Source organism: Cheilinus undulatus, linkage group 7 (assembly GCF_018320785.1).
Source record: "Cheilinus undulatus linkage group 7, ASM1832078v1, whole genome shotgun sequence".
NCBI classification, from domain to species: domain Eukaryota; kingdom Metazoa; phylum Chordata; class Actinopteri; order Labriformes; family Labridae; genus Cheilinus; species Cheilinus undulatus.
Genome location: NC_054871.1, coordinates 28,656,024 through 28,673,019, shown reverse-complemented (window position 1 = coordinate 28,673,019; position 16,996 = coordinate 28,656,024). Strand labels below are relative to the sequence as shown.

Sequence of the window (16,996 nt, the reverse complement as noted above, 5' to 3'; positions counted from 1 at the left end):
CACTAATGACAGCAGACAATAAAAAAGTGGCCACTACTGTAGCGTCTTCCCAGGCAGTATGACAATAACACAGGAACCAACAGCCCTGCTCTTAGGAGGGTCTACAGAGGGATTGAACAGCCACAACCACAGCACCTTTAAATAAGGCTTTGTCTGGCATAGACTGTTATTAGCCCTTCTAAACATAGGCTCAATAATACTGTTAAGGCAACTTCTAGACACAGAGGAATGGTTATGGTGTGAGCTAATTGGGTGGTCAGGATTATTTTGACAAGCGATGAATAGAGATCTAAATAATGAGGCAGAATTATACAGTACATGTGGTGGCTGTTAAGGAGAGAAAAAATGGAAGAAATACATGTAAATACAAATTAACTTGAATGAGAAACCTTCATTGCCTGAACAGCAATGATCCAAATACACAGCAGGACAAACTAGAAGTATTTCTCAGCTGCGTCAGCAACACAAAATATAAATAAAACACAGAGAAAAGTAATTTAAAGACGATTTTTATTACTAAACTCTCTCTAAGGCAGCAGTTTGCGTCCACAGGTTGTTCTAACATCTTGCAGTGAATAAAATAAAAGTACAAAAATCAGTTTTGCTGTGTGCTACAAACGTCATTAGACAGCTCTTGGTAAATAAAAGTTCACAGACAATAATAATAAGCATTATAAACATTCATTTTCCTCTTCAAGTATGCTACTATCCAAAGTGACTAGTGTAAAATTGGCCGAGGAAATCAAACAAGTCCATGATTATTTACAAATTACAGGTCCAACATGGTTGTATGAGTGTCTCTTAAACAAAAGGAAACAAGTTGGTCGTGAATGATTCTCTAGAAATTTTTTTTCTTGGCAAGCATGCACAAAAACATGCACACAGAGGTACAAGACGAGATACGACTGGCTGGCTTCCAAGTTTTACAACTGAAAAACACTTTAAGACTTGAGTGGATCCAAACAGTGGCATCAACAGGCCGAATGTACCACTGGTGTTTACCGCATCTTATACATGTAGACCTGAAGTGCTCATACAGCAGTTTTCCCATTTTCTCTGATTAAAGGAGGCAGATGTGAATGCAGGAGAATGGACCTAAACAGATATATGTTGACAATTTACCCAAACAGACTCTATTAAATGGCTTTTTTCAGAAGCTTTCACTTACATCCCTTGACCCTCTTTAGGAGATGCCAAATTTTAATGGAATAAAAGAAAGGCATACTGTTTGCTTTAACAGCACTTTTAAGACTTGTTCTACCAGTTTGCCCCTAAGTTGAGCACCAACTACACTGTTCTTACAGGATGTATGACAACACTGAAAGCTCTGGAAAAACAACATTTAATGGAACCTTGAGTTGGGACTGTTTTTGTTTTGTTTAAATTAAGACACAGTTTTACTGTTTTCACCATCTGAAACCACCAAATATGTTCATATAATTCTTCTCCTGATGTGTTTAAAAGATGGTGATACAGGAATTTAAAGGTATTTAAAGACACAAATAAATATTTGTGATGAGAAAAAGAAACATCAGACCCTAAAAGTTAGATCTGGACTACAAGCTTCTGTTAAAAACCCTTGTTGAGACTCTCTGGAAGATGCTTTTAAAAGCAACAACATTTTGTGTATGACCACAAAACCAGCTCAGTGTCATTCATCCATCATATGACAGCAGAGACAGGAACCTGGTCAGCCAGATGCATCTTTGGTTTAACCAAGTGAAACAGATTATTTAGTTTTCACGACTGCTACATAATCATGGTGAGACATCAATCATGAACTGCGAGAAAGACATCACACGGTGCCCCTCCACTTCAATGCTACAACATCGACATGTGTCAAAAGATTAAATATGCACAACTTTGTTTTCAGTTCTTTTAAACAAAACTAATGACTGATTGTGTGTCATTCATCTGCCACAGTTCTAGCCAAGCGAGGCGTACCTTATCGTGCATACACACCCATGTGTGTATTTCAAAACGTATTTACAAGTATGCACAGAATGACTTTTGGCAGCCTTTTGCATCTTGATTCACATCAAATATTTCTACTTATAATACAAGGAAGGTTTGAGGACAGTCGGTGCAGATGATAACACATACAGTATGTACAACAATATACATAGTATACAGAAACACTCAAAAAACCTGTTAAAACTCCAGCAAGTGATCTTAGACTCAGAGACCAGCTTATTTGGTCAAAGATGAAAAGCTCTTCTGACGTTGTTCCCTCTACAGACACAAAAGTGTACCTGATGTACATCAAGAGTTCTAGTGTATAAACGAGCTGAGAAAAAAAAGAGACAGACATTGCTGTAATTCTTGAACAAAGAAATACATTTAAATTTAAGACAACAGTGCAGGATCACTGCACTGGTCACAGTACCACTCCTCTGTCAGAAAGTAAGACCCAGCTAATAATCAGCAGTTAATAATACAAAATGTCAATTAAATCTGACATTTTCAAAAATATATCAAGACATACCAGCAGATAATGAAACTATGTTTCATTTATAACCAGCTTCATGTAGTCCAGAGACATAAGCTCTCAAATGAACCTTTCACTTCCTAACTTGAGTGAAAAACAGGACTAAAGTAACATGAACTGGAGAATCCTCTCAGACAGTCTGGCTGTAGCCTGTTCATTTCTGATGGCCACTCTTACAACCATTCATCTGAGACGCCGTAGATCTCAGAACCGAAATAAACACTAAAACTTTCTAAATAAAATCAGGTTTAATCTCTGTTTGGGGTTATGGTAAAGACTGAGGCAGAGGTTAGGATTCCAAAAGATAAAAGACAAAAACCTTATGAATATTATAAACCTTGAATATAAAATGTTTTTTTTGCTGTAAGCAGACTGTTTAGTCCGTTCACAGCAAAAATGCTTGTCCTCCATGAAAACATTCCAACACAGCCAGTTCTGTTAGCTGTAGTTACGTAGCTACTGGAGCTAAAAGTGCTAAAGGTAAGCTCACAAAGCGGCTACATAATCTACATATCTACATTATCTATGTAGCCAAGTTAGCTTTAGCTACGTCTGCCAAAGCTCAAATTACTTAAGCTAACTTAGCTATAGATAATGAAGCTACATAGGTAAAGTAGCAAAAGCTAAGCTCACAAAGCAGCAATGTAGGCAAAATATCAATGTTTTCTGCATAGCTACATTAGTTTTAGCTACATTTACTAAAGCTTACATTGCTAAAGCTAAGCTAACAAAGCAGCTATATAAGCTACATAGCTACATTAGTTTTAGCTTCATTTGCTAAAGCTCACACTGCTAAAGGTAACTTTGCTATGATAATGGAACTACACAGCTAAAGCTAAGTTAACAAAGTAGCTATGTAAGCTATGTAATCTGTGTAGCTAAGTTAGCTTTAGCAACATTTGCTGAAGCTCACGTTGCTAAAGCCAATTTAGCTACATTGGTTTATTGAGTCGTTATTGTTGTAGCTAGCATTGTTATGTTAACTTAAGATAAGCTGACAGAGATAAAGTGAGCAACCATTCTGTGGAACAACTACTAAACAGGTCTATACATAATTTAATCCCATATTAGATGTCTGACCTTTTCCTCTGTTTTATCCATGAAATGTCGCTAGTCTGTAATGTTTGCCATGGGGTTATTTCATGAATGTTACTGCCAGACTTTGTTTATGAATAAAGTTAAATTTTTAGAAAAATCTCAAAGTGGAAATGTGTTGTAACGGCAAACAACGGCACTTTCTTTCTGAGATATACAGCGTCTCAGATGAACGGTCTGTGAAAGTGGCAGTCAGAAATGTACGATCTACAGCCTGACCCCTCTAGGATCCACAGCATTTTCCATCTGGGTAACAAACACCAATATTCAAATCAACAGTTAAACACTGTTCTCTTATCTGCACGTTGAAGTATGCAGTCATCATCTGCACGATCTCATATGTTTATAAATCAGAACTTAAATGATTTGATTTGTTTTAATACTATAAATGATTGTGAAATTTCAAGTCCAAATCAACTCTGAATAAAAAAAACATTATATATAAATTTTTTTAAGTTTTTAGCCCAACTTTTATCTCGTCTGCTGAAGTTGTGAAATGTTAAAATATCTGATCAAAATAATCAACAGCATGAAATGTCATGAATTGTACAGTACAATAGTTTCACTAAAACAGCAATCGATATGTTTCTCAAAGATTTATCACTTGAGATAGTAGAGGGATTGTAAAGACTTAGAGCAATTCCCTTACTTGAAATTTATCATCGTAACAGCCTGTATAAAAATGTTTCTATTGTGCTGCTCAGTCACATTTCCCAGTGAAATGTATTCCTCCTATCCAGCCTTCTGTAACATAAGTATGATCAAGAAGCACACATTTAGTCCATAAAAGTTTAGTCATAAGCTTAGAAGTATTTACACTGTGCAAATGAAACACCAAGCAGAGCGTCACTATGTGAAGATTTAGATTTTTTCTGGGCTGCTGTTGAATCATCTCTCATGGTTGCAGGTCAAGAGTAAAGTGATGCCAAGGGCCCACATGAGCCTTTCACTTTTCGTGTGACCTTAACATAATTGAAAACTCCCCTTCATTTTGATCCTAAGACATCTACTCTTCAGTCTTCATGGCTAACATCTTTGGATTGATAAAGGTTAGCTTGAAACTTTTCAACCACCCTCATGACGCCACTGTTTTGCCAAAGGTTTCCTCTTCTTACTTGTTGTATTTTCAGATAATGGTAAACGCTGAGGCAGGTTAAAAACAAAGATGTTTAAATAGAAATGTTATATTTCTTGATCAACAATTATTCTTTTCCAAAAAAGTCCCTGTCTGAGGCTTTGTGCTCTTTTGTGGATTGCTGCAACTAGGTACCAATATTATAAATTTTAAGTTTCAACATCTCTGCACCTGCAGACACTGATGAACCATCAACATCATATGATCCCTGGTAAGAACTCCTTGAAAAAGGACACTCTTGAAGCAGCAAAGACCCCTAACTCTTTCATTTTGGTGCTGACTGGTTCATCAGAGATTTAGAAGAAGATGACGTCCTCCTTGTTGAGGTCCTCTGTGTTGATCTTATAGGGTGGCGGCATGCTGTGGCTGTGGGTGAGCCCATGAATGTTCCCCTGGATGTGAGCCTGGCTGTTTGGACCGAGGCCCTGTGGCTGCAGATTGTTCTGGAACTGGAGGGACCCGGTGCTCTGGGAGTGGGGCGAAGGGATGCTGGGAGGCTGCACAGAGGGCTGAGGGTGGGGCTGTGTGGGGGGTAAAGGGAGCTTCTGAACATTTGAAGGGAAGGACGAGCTGATGGAGGAGGTGAAAAGGGTGTCTGGTCCAGCGCTGTCTGGAGGACTGAGTTGATCTATCAGACACAGAAGAAAAGGCTATTTGATATTTTGGGATTACTTTAAAAATAGCATAAAAACTAGCAGCAGATTAGTTCTTTGTACCGGGTAAATACTGCAGGATTAACTCAGCCTAACTAAAATCTATCACATGAAATCCTGCCAGGTTTTTGTTTTTTATTCAGGAGAGGTAACTGTAAAAGCACAGGATTAAAGTGTTAAAATGTGTCAGCAGCACAGCCAGTCATTAATCACAGAGCAGCGTGTGAAATTGATTTGTGTTTACACAGGGTGAGGCTGGGCATGAATGTAAGCTTTACAGAGACCATAATCAGGTGGGGTCCGGTTTGCCCAGGTGGAGAATGTGTGCTGTTAATGCTGGTGTCTGTGAGAACCAAGTTTAATAATGCAGCAGGCAAAGGCCAACAAAGAAGATTGCTGGGGGATTGTTTGGGTTTGTCCTGACGGATTAAAGGAGAAAGTGTGTACTTGGAGAAATTGGTGGCTCATCAGGTACTAAGAGCAATGGCTTATTTGAAACATTTCAGTGGGGGGTCAGAGAAAACCATAGTTCAGAGACAGCTTCACTTAAAGTGAGGAATGACTAGCTGATGGCTGCTCGTCCTGGAAAATTTACGTTTTTAGTTGTTTTGACACTGCTGACCACTCGATTTTATCACAACATCTACAACTTTCGACTGGGTATTACTGGTTCAGCTTTTAAGTGGTTTTATTTTTATTTAACTAGGTGGTCTTTAGCATTGCCATTGGAAACTGACAATCCTCCAGTGTGATTTTATCATGTGGGGTACCTAAATGTTCAGTTCAGGGTCCACTGCTATTTTCTACTTATATGCTGCCCTTGGGACAAGTGATCTGTGGACACAAATTTAATTTCCATTTTCATGATGATGACACTCAGCTTCATCTTTCCTTTAGCTGCAACAAACCGCTGACATTTTTTCATTAATAAACTGCATCGGACATCAAAAACTGAATGTCCCACAACTTTTTCAGCTCAATACCAATAAAATAGAAGTCCAAATCAGTCCAAACACTCCAAATGCCCATATCCCTCAGCACCATGGCTCCCTGGTATCAAACATTTCCCATAGTTGCATACATTTTGGAGTGATTTTTGTCAGTCTCAATCTGCACATCAATTTAGTTGTACAATCATGTTTTTATTAGCTTAGGAAACTTTGAAAATGGGATTCATGGAGTTGATGAATAAATTAAGAAAAACTCCAAGGCACTCTCTTGAAACATTAAAACGCCTTTATTTTCATGGCATGGTCATGTATTAACCCTTCAAAGTGTGTTTTGAGGTCAATATGTGACAATGCCATGAAAATAAAGGTATTTAAATGTTGTGTCTAAGTGCCTTAGACTTTAGTTTTAACTGAGTTTTATCTGGGTCTAAACTAATTTGATCTATATCTTCTTTTATCTTCCTGACTTACTGTTTTGTTATTTTTTTTCTGTCATGTTGTTGTAATTTTGTCTTTCTTAATTTTATTGAATATCTTGGTTTTTTTTTTTTTTTTTTGGTACTATTATTGCCATTGTGTGTGCAAATAATACCTGTGAAGTGAAGGAGAGAGTGAGGCTGAGGAGGGGCTGACAGAGGCGGCTGCTGATGGGGGCTGATGGAGCGCTTGGCCTTCAGAGTGTTGTCATCTCTGGTGGACAGCTTTAGCGGCAGCATCTGCTTCATATCCACTGAGGCTGAGGAGAAGATGAAGACAAAAGGTGATTCGATTGTAAAATTAGAGTTCACTGGTGAACTACAGCAGCCCTGCTTCTGTCTGGACACTATTTGATAAATCTGAAGGCTGACCTAATTAAGACAGATAATGTGATCCTAATGAGACACTTAAATCTGAGACAGGTCAAGCTCATGTCAGAGACAGGTGGCTAGAGTATCAATCACAGCCAGCATGAAAAAAAACCCTCAATTTTAGAATACTGCACAATTAAAACTCAGCTGCTTGACTGAGCAAGAGGAGAAAACCTCAGGGAAAAGTACACGACCTCAAAATGTGTATATTATCTTATAATGTGGAAACAATGTCAAATCAAGATTAGATCAGGTACTTTATCATGTAAGGTTGAATTAAAGATATGATCAGACTACAGAGAGCTTATCAAGTAACAAAAAATGAATGACTGATACTGCTCTATAGACCACGATGAAGAAAATGATAAAAATGTTGTAGATTCGTTTTTAAATGTCCTAGATTTCTTTATTATTGTCCTCATTCATTTATGACTTTTAGCCTATAAAAGTGAATATATTAAAAAAATGTCTTAAGTATTCATTCATGTTTTAAAATGGTTTAACCTGTATATGAAAAGAACGGTACACAGGTGTTTTAATTCTCCAACATTTGTATTGCACAGTGCAACCACCAAGCTCACTGAGAAGCAAGGAGAAAAAAATGATTTTTATGTTTCTGACATGAAAGGTTTACTTAAAATTAAAATTTCTGATTACAACAGATTACAATGGCACTGTCTCTCTGCTCTTACCATGGAAAACTGCATTTCGCTATGGGTATGAAATACTATAACCTGAAGTAGGAAAGTCCTCAAAGAAAGAAATATGTGCATAGTAAAGGGCAGCCTGGCAGAAATGACTGCAGTTACATACTCTCTTTCATTTATAGCACATACTTGGAGCTTTACTGAACACCTGAACAATTTTATGCACTTTAAAAATATAATCTTATTTAACTCATTGACAAGAAATAATAAACTTAAATGATCTGACAGGCTTTCACTTCTGGTCAGAAGCCAAACTGCTTCATTGTTCATTACTTGTAGTGGTGCAATAACAATAAGGCTGAATCTAATCTAGTCTAATCATAAAGCTCAAAGAGAGATTAGGTTTATAATCATTACACCATCATGCATTATAGTAAATGTGAACTCTATAGTTCCTGTGGCTCTGATACAGCCAAAAAATACAGCTGAAAGTGTTATTTATGCCCCCCCCCAAAACAAGAAGACAACATAAATTTGACTTTCTGTTGTTGTTTCTCTTGTCCATCTCCTCTTCCTGCTTTTATCCACCCCTACTCCTACTACTAGTCCTTTCAAACCCCAGCGCAGTAACATGAGCCTGGTCTGTTCGACAGTCCTGTCCATTAGAGGGGACGTTTTTGTTGCCATTGTAAAAAGGCAACAATTCCTCATGGTGATTAACACTGGTCTTTATTATAATACTAATGATTAATACTGGTCTATTATAATAGGGGCACAACAGAAATATAACTGTCTGCCCTCTTTGTAAAGTGTCTTGAGATTAGTTTGGTTATAAATTGGTGCTATACAAACAAAGAGTGACTGATGTACTGCTATGATGTTTCTGGTCTATAATCCATTTCTTTGCTTTATTTGTGAGCAGTCCCTTTTGTTGTTATTGGCCTTTTGAGGAATTTCATTGTCAAAAATGTTATTAAGGCTCTTGTTTATACAGGATTTATTCCCTATTTGTCAATGACGCTGAGGAATATTGTGTGTCAAAATGTGTTCGATGTGGTCTGTGTGCTGTCAGTTCCCAGAAGACCCCCTACCCCCTACCCCAAAAGAACATTCCTGAGTGCTCTTCAGTGTTTATGTTTTGTTGCCTTTTTCAGTTGTACACCTTAAGAGGTCAATTTGATTGAGTGTTCATTGAATTATCAAATGTTTACAACTGGAGATGGAAAAGCAGAGCAGTATGATCCAAACAAGCATGAAGTCAGCCATCATTGTACATCAGCAACATAATTTCTGACCTACATTTTGGTGTTTTGCTGTGCAACTTCTGTGGATTGGACTGTGACCACTCAGAATAAAGATAGTTTGTGCAACCACTGGACCACCCTGCCCCTTGTTGATGATGTGAAACTCAGTGCCTGCTTACCAGTGCTGTCAGTGCGATGAGAGGCTTTGCCAATCTTTCCTCCTTTTCCTTTTCCGCTGCTGAAGGCTGCCAGCTTGGTGGGGATCTGCTGCTGCACCCCCACTGGTTTATGCAGCTGGTTGGTGGTGCTAAAGAGATGGAGTGGTACCTCTGTCTTCAGTGGCAGGGTGGAGGAGCTCCCATCCCTGCGCAACATCACCTCAGGGCGCTCTGGGTAGTCAGCTGGTGCCACAGAAAGGCTGGCACGCACCAGCGGCTTCTGTGGAAGAGGCAGGTCTGAGACGCTAGTGGAAGAGGCAAGACCAGAGGACATGAGGAGCTCCCCATTTAGACTGCCAGAGAGCGGAGCCACCTGGAAGAGGAGAGAGATGTTGGTCATCTGCTGAGAGGTGACTCAAGTCTTCTTCCATTAGTACAAATATATTTAAGACCTCAAAAGCAAAAAAAAAGCAAAAAAAAAAGACCTCAAAAGCAGTATTTTAGTTACAAAATGCCAGCTTCCTATTGCTGCTAGAATTAAATTTACCATCTGCGCATTTACATGTTTTAATGTCATTATAAGTCTTTTAAAGAAAACAGACCCAAGATCATAAGAGTGCAGAAAACATGCGTATAAGGTACACACTGCAAATCATCTGTGCAACGACGTGTCATTACAGAAACACAATCTGTCGAGGAGAAGGACATTTATGGGCTCAAGAGGGGATCAGAAACACATGCGACTCTTTGCTGAGCACACAGTTTAGAAAGTTTGGTAACAGGCTTTTGATGTGTTCCAAGAGGCTCAAGGACAATGTGCTCACACACACACACACACACACACAGAAAATGGGAAACATAAAACCCTTAATAGTCCCTGTGCAAATAAAGGAGTGCCTAACAAAACAGACAGGCCTGTTAGACAAGCAGGGGAACAAGAAAATGTCTCTCATGACATCAGTGGACAAAAGACACTGACTGTATTGTCCATTTAATTACAAAACTGAAAGAAAGATGATCCACAGATTGACACACATGTTCATCATTCAATTAGATTGACCAGGAGGATTTCAGTAACAATGGAGCTGTGTGGTGTTTGTGTAAGCGCTCAAATGTGTTTTACATGGAGTACAAAAATGATCTTTGCTTTGTGCTTTCAAACAACAAAAAAAGGCTAGCCATGCCTATCCACATAGGATCCCAACATGATTCATTTGGACGAGCCACAAGACTGGATGTTAAAGTCACGTGATGTAAAATATACAATAAAAAAAAGTTGTTCACTTTTGTCTTAGTATTAAACAGGGGATAACAAAATCAGTCAGCATCTTAGCTTCTTCAGTTCATATCTTTTAAAGATTAACCAAGGGATATTATAAAGCGTCAATATTTTTTTGCTTTTGAGCAGAAGTAGTCCTGACAATTGAAGTGTCAGCTTAACAGACTTTAAGGTGATAAATCCTCATGAAAAGGTTAAAGAGGTCAGAAAAGATGCAACTTTACAAGTAAGAACATACATGGTTTTGAGTAAAAGAAATAGTGGCTGAAAACTGGATATGGTGGTAACTAGGGGTGGGCAATATGGAAAAAAATTATTTTCCTGCATTCTGATCTATTCTGTCTTCTGGAACCAATTTCTAAATTTTCTGCACTACTTTAGAATTATTATGTGTGTCTTCGTCTGTGTTCTAAAATCTACTTTACTTTTTATTAAGCACATTTTGACACTTTGATTTGCATTTTAAAGTATATGGTCTTTAAAAAGAATTCCTGCAGCTGAAGCTTTAAACAAGTAACCTGTTCATACAGTATGCAATTCAACATCACATTTACTTCAGCCTTGTTTACAGACTGCCAAATAAAGAAAATACAAATATGACACAAATTTGAAGAATTTTTGAGACATGTGGTTATGCAGTTAAGTAGTGACTGTATGTTATCTTAACGCACTTTTGATTTTTATTTAAAAAAAGGTTGTGCATACGTTGATTTACTGCTCTGAATAAAGGTGTGATGAGCAGTGACATAAATGTGTCACACTGGCACCTGCCTGCTACTTACAATGAAGGAGAGAAGAGGAGGAAAGGCAGGATTACGTGCTGCAGCAGTGTGAATGTAGGCCAAAGAAATGCATGTAAATCAATGATTTTACTGTTTAAAACATTTTCTAATAATGATCCATGTCTGGACCTCGCGGACATCACCGCCTCCCTCCATAAAAAGACACTGATGTTATAACGTTTCACCCTTGACTGCGTTATCATGACGTTTACTTGTTAGGTGGAAAGGCTTGTAAATAACTCAGAAAATAATAACTGAAAGCAAAACAATGTCGGCTGTAACAGTTACATCAGTAGGCTACCTGCCTCAGACACACTTTACTCCGCTGACTGCGGTATCTTTCATCTCTCTTCCCTGAACCTCGGCAGACCGGAGGACGCTGTCTTTAGAGCTCATCAAAAAATGTTGATAAGCTTTGTGCAGATTGTGCAAATACGTGTCCAACTCTTCAGTGTGGTATGCTGTACACATGCTGCATGATTGATGACAATGCAAGGCATGAAGGGCAGATTCATCTGACTTTGAATTTATGTGTTTGTATTTATGTGGAAACTGTAGCTCCCCCCAGCTCTGACTGCAGAGTACAACGGGACAACAGAGCGGGGCCCTGCAGTGGGGAAAGTCTCCACACCTCCTTCCCTGGATCCCCCTTTCTTTCAGCACTCACTCATGTTGGCAAACAGATGTTCCATTGTTCCCAGAACAAAGTGATTGACTTTAAGCTGCATAAACTGCAGGTTTCCAAGGAAGTAAACCATGTGGAAGCTCCAGAGCACAAACGGTTCTGACTGACAGCATATAAACATTTAACACTGGCTGCCTTTCAGCAGCTTCGGTTAATGACAGGCTTGGGCCGGCTAATTATGCAGCCAGGTTCTTCTCATGCTATAAACTGATTGGATCACACAAATCTCAAACAGCACTACACAGTGCTGAGTTGTACACAGTGAAAACAATTGGAAAGGAAATGCAGGTTGTGAAATCTTACCTGAACTGTTTACAAAACTGACAGAAGAATGAGCTTTTATGGGCCATGTGTAACTGTTATCAAATGTATTATTGGTGATTAGCAAAGCCTGCACTACTGAAGCCTGTAAAGCCCAAAAGAAACTGTTTCTAAGTATATAATAATTTGTCAATGTAACATGAACACAATGAAGAGAAAATAAAGTTTTGAAAGAAGTTTGCCAGGTCTAAACTCTTGCTTTCTACTCACTGATTCAGCATCAGACAGTCAGGGGGAAAAACAGTAAAGCTCATAAAAACAGCTTCTTCAAAAATGTTTAAGCAAAGTTATTTATTGACTTATTTGTTTATTATTAGGCTTTTCAAAAATTAAAAACTCTAAGCAAGTCCAGCTTTCCAATGTAAAGATACGTTGCCCTGTCAGTTAAAGTGTTTTATCTGTAGTTTTCAACTCTAGAACAGGGGATCACTGATGGACATTTTTCAAAAAATGTGAACTTCTATACACATTTGAGGTCAAAAGATTCATTCAAAGGTGAGATGGTTACAGTAATACATGGTGCAGAGAGAATTATCTTCAGCTTGCTCTGTGCCCTGCACAGACTCTGCTGTTGGTGTTTCAGAGAAGAAACAAGCCACAGGTATCTAGGTGTGTCAGAACATTGTGAGGTTGCTGATGGGTAAAAAAAGTTTCTGCACGGGGATTTTTTCAGACCACAGGAACACACTCAGACAACAGCATCATAAATCAGCCAAAGGACTGAGGTCAAAGAGGGGAAAACATAGCTCAGAGTGTAGAGGACAGGTATGGGTCACCATTTTATGACTGACCTTTACAGTTTCTCTTGCCAACCTTCCCATGTTCAAGCAACGTCCTCTGTCATGTTCATGTACTTACTCACACCAAGAAGCATACTAGTTTTATAGTTCTAGACTCTTGAGAAAAATAAGTGGAGTGAAGAGCACTTGTTAAAGTGAGTGCTTTGCCTGAAAGCATGTCAAAAATTTTACTAATGGAAGACTTGTACTCGTTGTTTAATGCAATTCCCCCTCAGGACTCTCAGTATGCCAGGCATGAAGGCTTTCACCTTGTAGTCAATGACTACTTGTCATAAGCTCAGCTCCTACTTGTGGGGATTTTACTACATAAAATAAAGTAGACATTGATTAGTTTCTTATTTTCAGATGCTTACTTCCAATCAGACACCCCAAACCTTATCTCTAACTTTAGATATAAGCAAGTTCTAAGATTTTACATCGACAAGACTATTAAGCAATCAGACAGAAGGCTCAATCCTGAGTCAATAAAAAAGCCCAAGCCCGATGCATGTCTTATCACAAGCCAACTTTGATCAGATGAGATAACACATGAAAGAGAAGTTCCTCTGAAGTCAAGACATGCTGCAACTGGCATCACTCATGCCCAAACACTTACACGTATTCCAAAACACACACATAAACATATAAGGAGGCATGCCTTTTTATGAAGTCTAATCATAGCTCCCCAGGTCTGCTGATGAGTCTTAATGTTGGCTTGTGGTGATTAAATGTCTGTTGATCTCAGGCTGGCTTGGAGCCTGGAACAGATCCTGAGGTCACGGCTGATGAAAAGGCTGTGTGATGTGTTTGACGCAGAAGGGGTACAAACCACTTCCAAATCCTCCATAACTGAAGCTAAGAACAGTCCCCCAACAGACCCTGCAGTATAGAACTGCATCCCATACATCTGCATTTATACACAACATACTTGTACACTACTTATATCCTAGGCACAGTTTAATGAAGTGTTGATGGTCAAGATTTGAACTATTTATCTTACAGTCTGTTACAAACAAACAAACAAACAAATGACTTGGCAATCTTAGTCACCATCACTGTCAGCGAAGGTCTCTATAATTTCCACAGTCCCTCTATTACTCATCAAACAGATGAGGTCTTTTAGCAAGAGGCTCCTATTTAAGCTGAGACTGTGAGGTGCCCTAAATACGACTCATACGGTAATGAGAGAGTAAATACAATACCAAACTCTGATACCCTGACGTGTGGTTATTATATGTCACCTGCAATATATCAATTATTGCAGGATCATTGTATCGTCACATTGTTATCATGGCCCTCATATTGTATTGTATCAAATCATTTACTCTTTGTAACGCATTGTATTGTATCGTTCAGTTAAAGTTTTTTTTTTTATCAGATTTATCTGTGTTGTTTTGTGTCAGACTGTATCGTACTTTACTGTACCATATGGTATCCTTTCCTATTGCATTGTAATATGCTGTACTCTACCCCTTGTAGACAGCTAAAGAGAACTTCACCCATCCTGAGAGAAATTTTTGATAGACAAATGTTTGAATGTTCACAGCAATATTTTGCATAAGAATGAATAAAATGTAATCCACTTCAGAACAAAAGCCCTGTAGCTCATTTAGGGGACAAGTCAGAACTTGATGGCAAACGCAGGCTGGTTTGTAAAAAACTGGCACTTGTCTCTATTGAACAAAGCAGGAAAGAAGAAAGTGACTCATCAACTGAGAGTGCTTGCTTCAGTACATGGGTGAATTAGTCAGCATGAACGATCCCACCATAAGGTGTGTTAAACACAGCTTTCATCCCGATGACAGAAACCTGAGTGTGACTCAGGTAATGGAGCAATCGTTCATGTTCATGCTCCTCTCCTTGTGATAAATCCAAATACATGTTTAGCAAGTGTAGACACCAGTTGGTTTCAAAATCAATTTCATATTTACTGAGCATAAGTTAACAGCAATAATCTGGATTTCAGGAACACTGTGTAAAAGGAAAAAAGAGGGTATACTGATCAAATCCATAACCCAACATAAACATGCCATCAAGGGAAGCACGACTTTGGCTTAACAGTATGCTCTCATAGGTATCAAAGGGTAGTTTTATGTGACTAATGACTGATGTGAAATTAATTAAAACAAAAGATTCTGCATCATTTTACTTTAAGGTTTTACAGTAATGTATCGATTGAGCATTTATTTACTAATAATAAGACTTTTTACAAATGAATTTATCCATATATCCATTGACTGGTTGACTTATTTATTTCTCATCATTACCTCTCATTTTATTTTTCATTTAAAGTGAAACAACCGCACATTTATTTTAACACGTAATAGCTTATGTATTTACTCATTTACCATAAAACAACAGTCAAGCTATTTTAATAACTGTTCATTCACTTGCTGATCATCTGATCATGCTGATCGCCTGGACCATTTAATTTCTAGGATTATCAGTGTTATAAGCACCTTATGAAGCCTAGTGCAGAACATGACAGTCATACACCAAGTCATGATCAGCTGATGGCCAGCTGATCCTAATATCACCCCTAACCCTCCACAGCCAATCACAGCTCATTCTCTCAACACAGTATTTAAATGCGACATACTTCTCACTAATCCCAGCTTGCATTAATGCTGATGCACTTCGCTGCTGGTGGCAAGGCTTCACCTCCTCCACCCCAGCCTCCTCCTTTATAGCATAACGCTTGTTGCACCCTCATAGTCAGATTCATGCATTATGGATTAACTGCTTTTAAACTAATTTTACTGTATTCAAAATTAATTATAATAAATGTGTCCATATAGTGTTTTTTAGCCATGTGCTTTCTGGAAAGTCAAAGCATGCTGCTTGACTAACCCAGGGAGAATCTTTTAAGCAGAGCCTTCTCTGACAAGTAAAACTGTCTTATCTATTTTACAATAAAAATGTTAAATATATGAGTGTTCCAGACTGACATGTATTTATTTATACCCAGCACAACCTTATTGTTCTTCCACAAGCATATAGTTAAGACATGTTTTTTACATGTTTAAATGTTTGTGCCACTTACAACATTATTGGTGAGATTTGTAGTGCTACTGTATGGAACTGCTATCAAACAAAATTTTTCTGCACTACAAAGAATGAGGTGCATTCCTCCCTCTCCCCATATCTCTCCATTTATCCATCTTACAGTTGAAAATTCGTATCAAGAAAAGATAAATCTTTCCATGTCCCAATCAGCCTCTTTAAGCTTGTGCCAGAGAATACACATTCACAGAACTGGGATGCTCTGAAAACACTACCGGTTGATATTAAGTAGCTATACCGTTCCTGCTCGACAGATCTGTTAACACGGGGCATGAAATTACAGTCAGTGGATCTTTCTCAAAGTTCCTCTCCCATGAAACTCACAAACAAAGACCTGCATTGTACTGCAAGAAGAGAAAGACAGATACAGGTAAGTGAACACAGAAGAGAGGAGAAACAGAGGTAAAGGAAGGTGAGGACAGGCTGCTCCCTGTGTAGGTGGATTCCTTGTTTGAGTAGTTAGAGATATCATCAGTTATGTGTGTGCTCATCATTACGCCCATCTACGAAACAGACTTTGACAACTAAAAGCAGAGCTTTTTTTCTACCAGGAAGATGAACTGAATCTCAAAACTGCAAGTCCCTACAGCAACCCAGGCAGGAATTTATGGTCAGTGAAGAAAAATGACAGGATTGCAAATGGAAATAAACATACTGAAAATAATTTGTTTCTAAATTATTCAGATTTCTAAGAATCCTGGATGTGTGACATGCAAAAGGAAGAAAAAACACAAGCACAGTACATAATAGCTAAGAAAATTGACACAAAAAGCTTAAAAACTATGTATGAAGGACAGGACGGGAAAGCCCCTCCTTGTTCTTCTTCCATGTGAGTAACTGTCATCCAAACCATCTGTCCTTGTTTCACC

At 38.4% G+C, this 16,996-nt stretch overlaps 1 protein-coding gene across 4 annotated transcripts in view; it reads right to left on the bottom strand.

Moving 5' to 3' along the window:
* Nucleotides 1–493: 493 nt before the first annotated feature.
* The window catches only part of arhgef18b (rho/rac guanine nucleotide exchange factor (GEF) 18b), a 67,918-nt gene continuing 51,415 nt past the window's right edge, over nucleotides 494–16,996 (bottom strand). For all 4 annotated transcript variants that reach the window (XM_041790814.1, XM_041790811.1, XM_041790812.1 and 1 more), the window contains 3 exons: nucleotides 9,240–9,591; nucleotides 6,914–7,057; nucleotides 494–5,346 (listed from right to left, as the gene is read on the bottom strand). In XM_041790814.1, coding sequence (XP_041646748.1) covers nucleotides 5,015–5,346; nucleotides 6,914–7,057; nucleotides 9,240–9,591 — 828 coding nt within the window. In that variant the 3' untranslated portion in view covers nucleotides 494–5,014. The remainder of the gene's footprint in view (nucleotides 5,347–6,913; nucleotides 7,058–9,239; nucleotides 9,592–16,996) is intronic.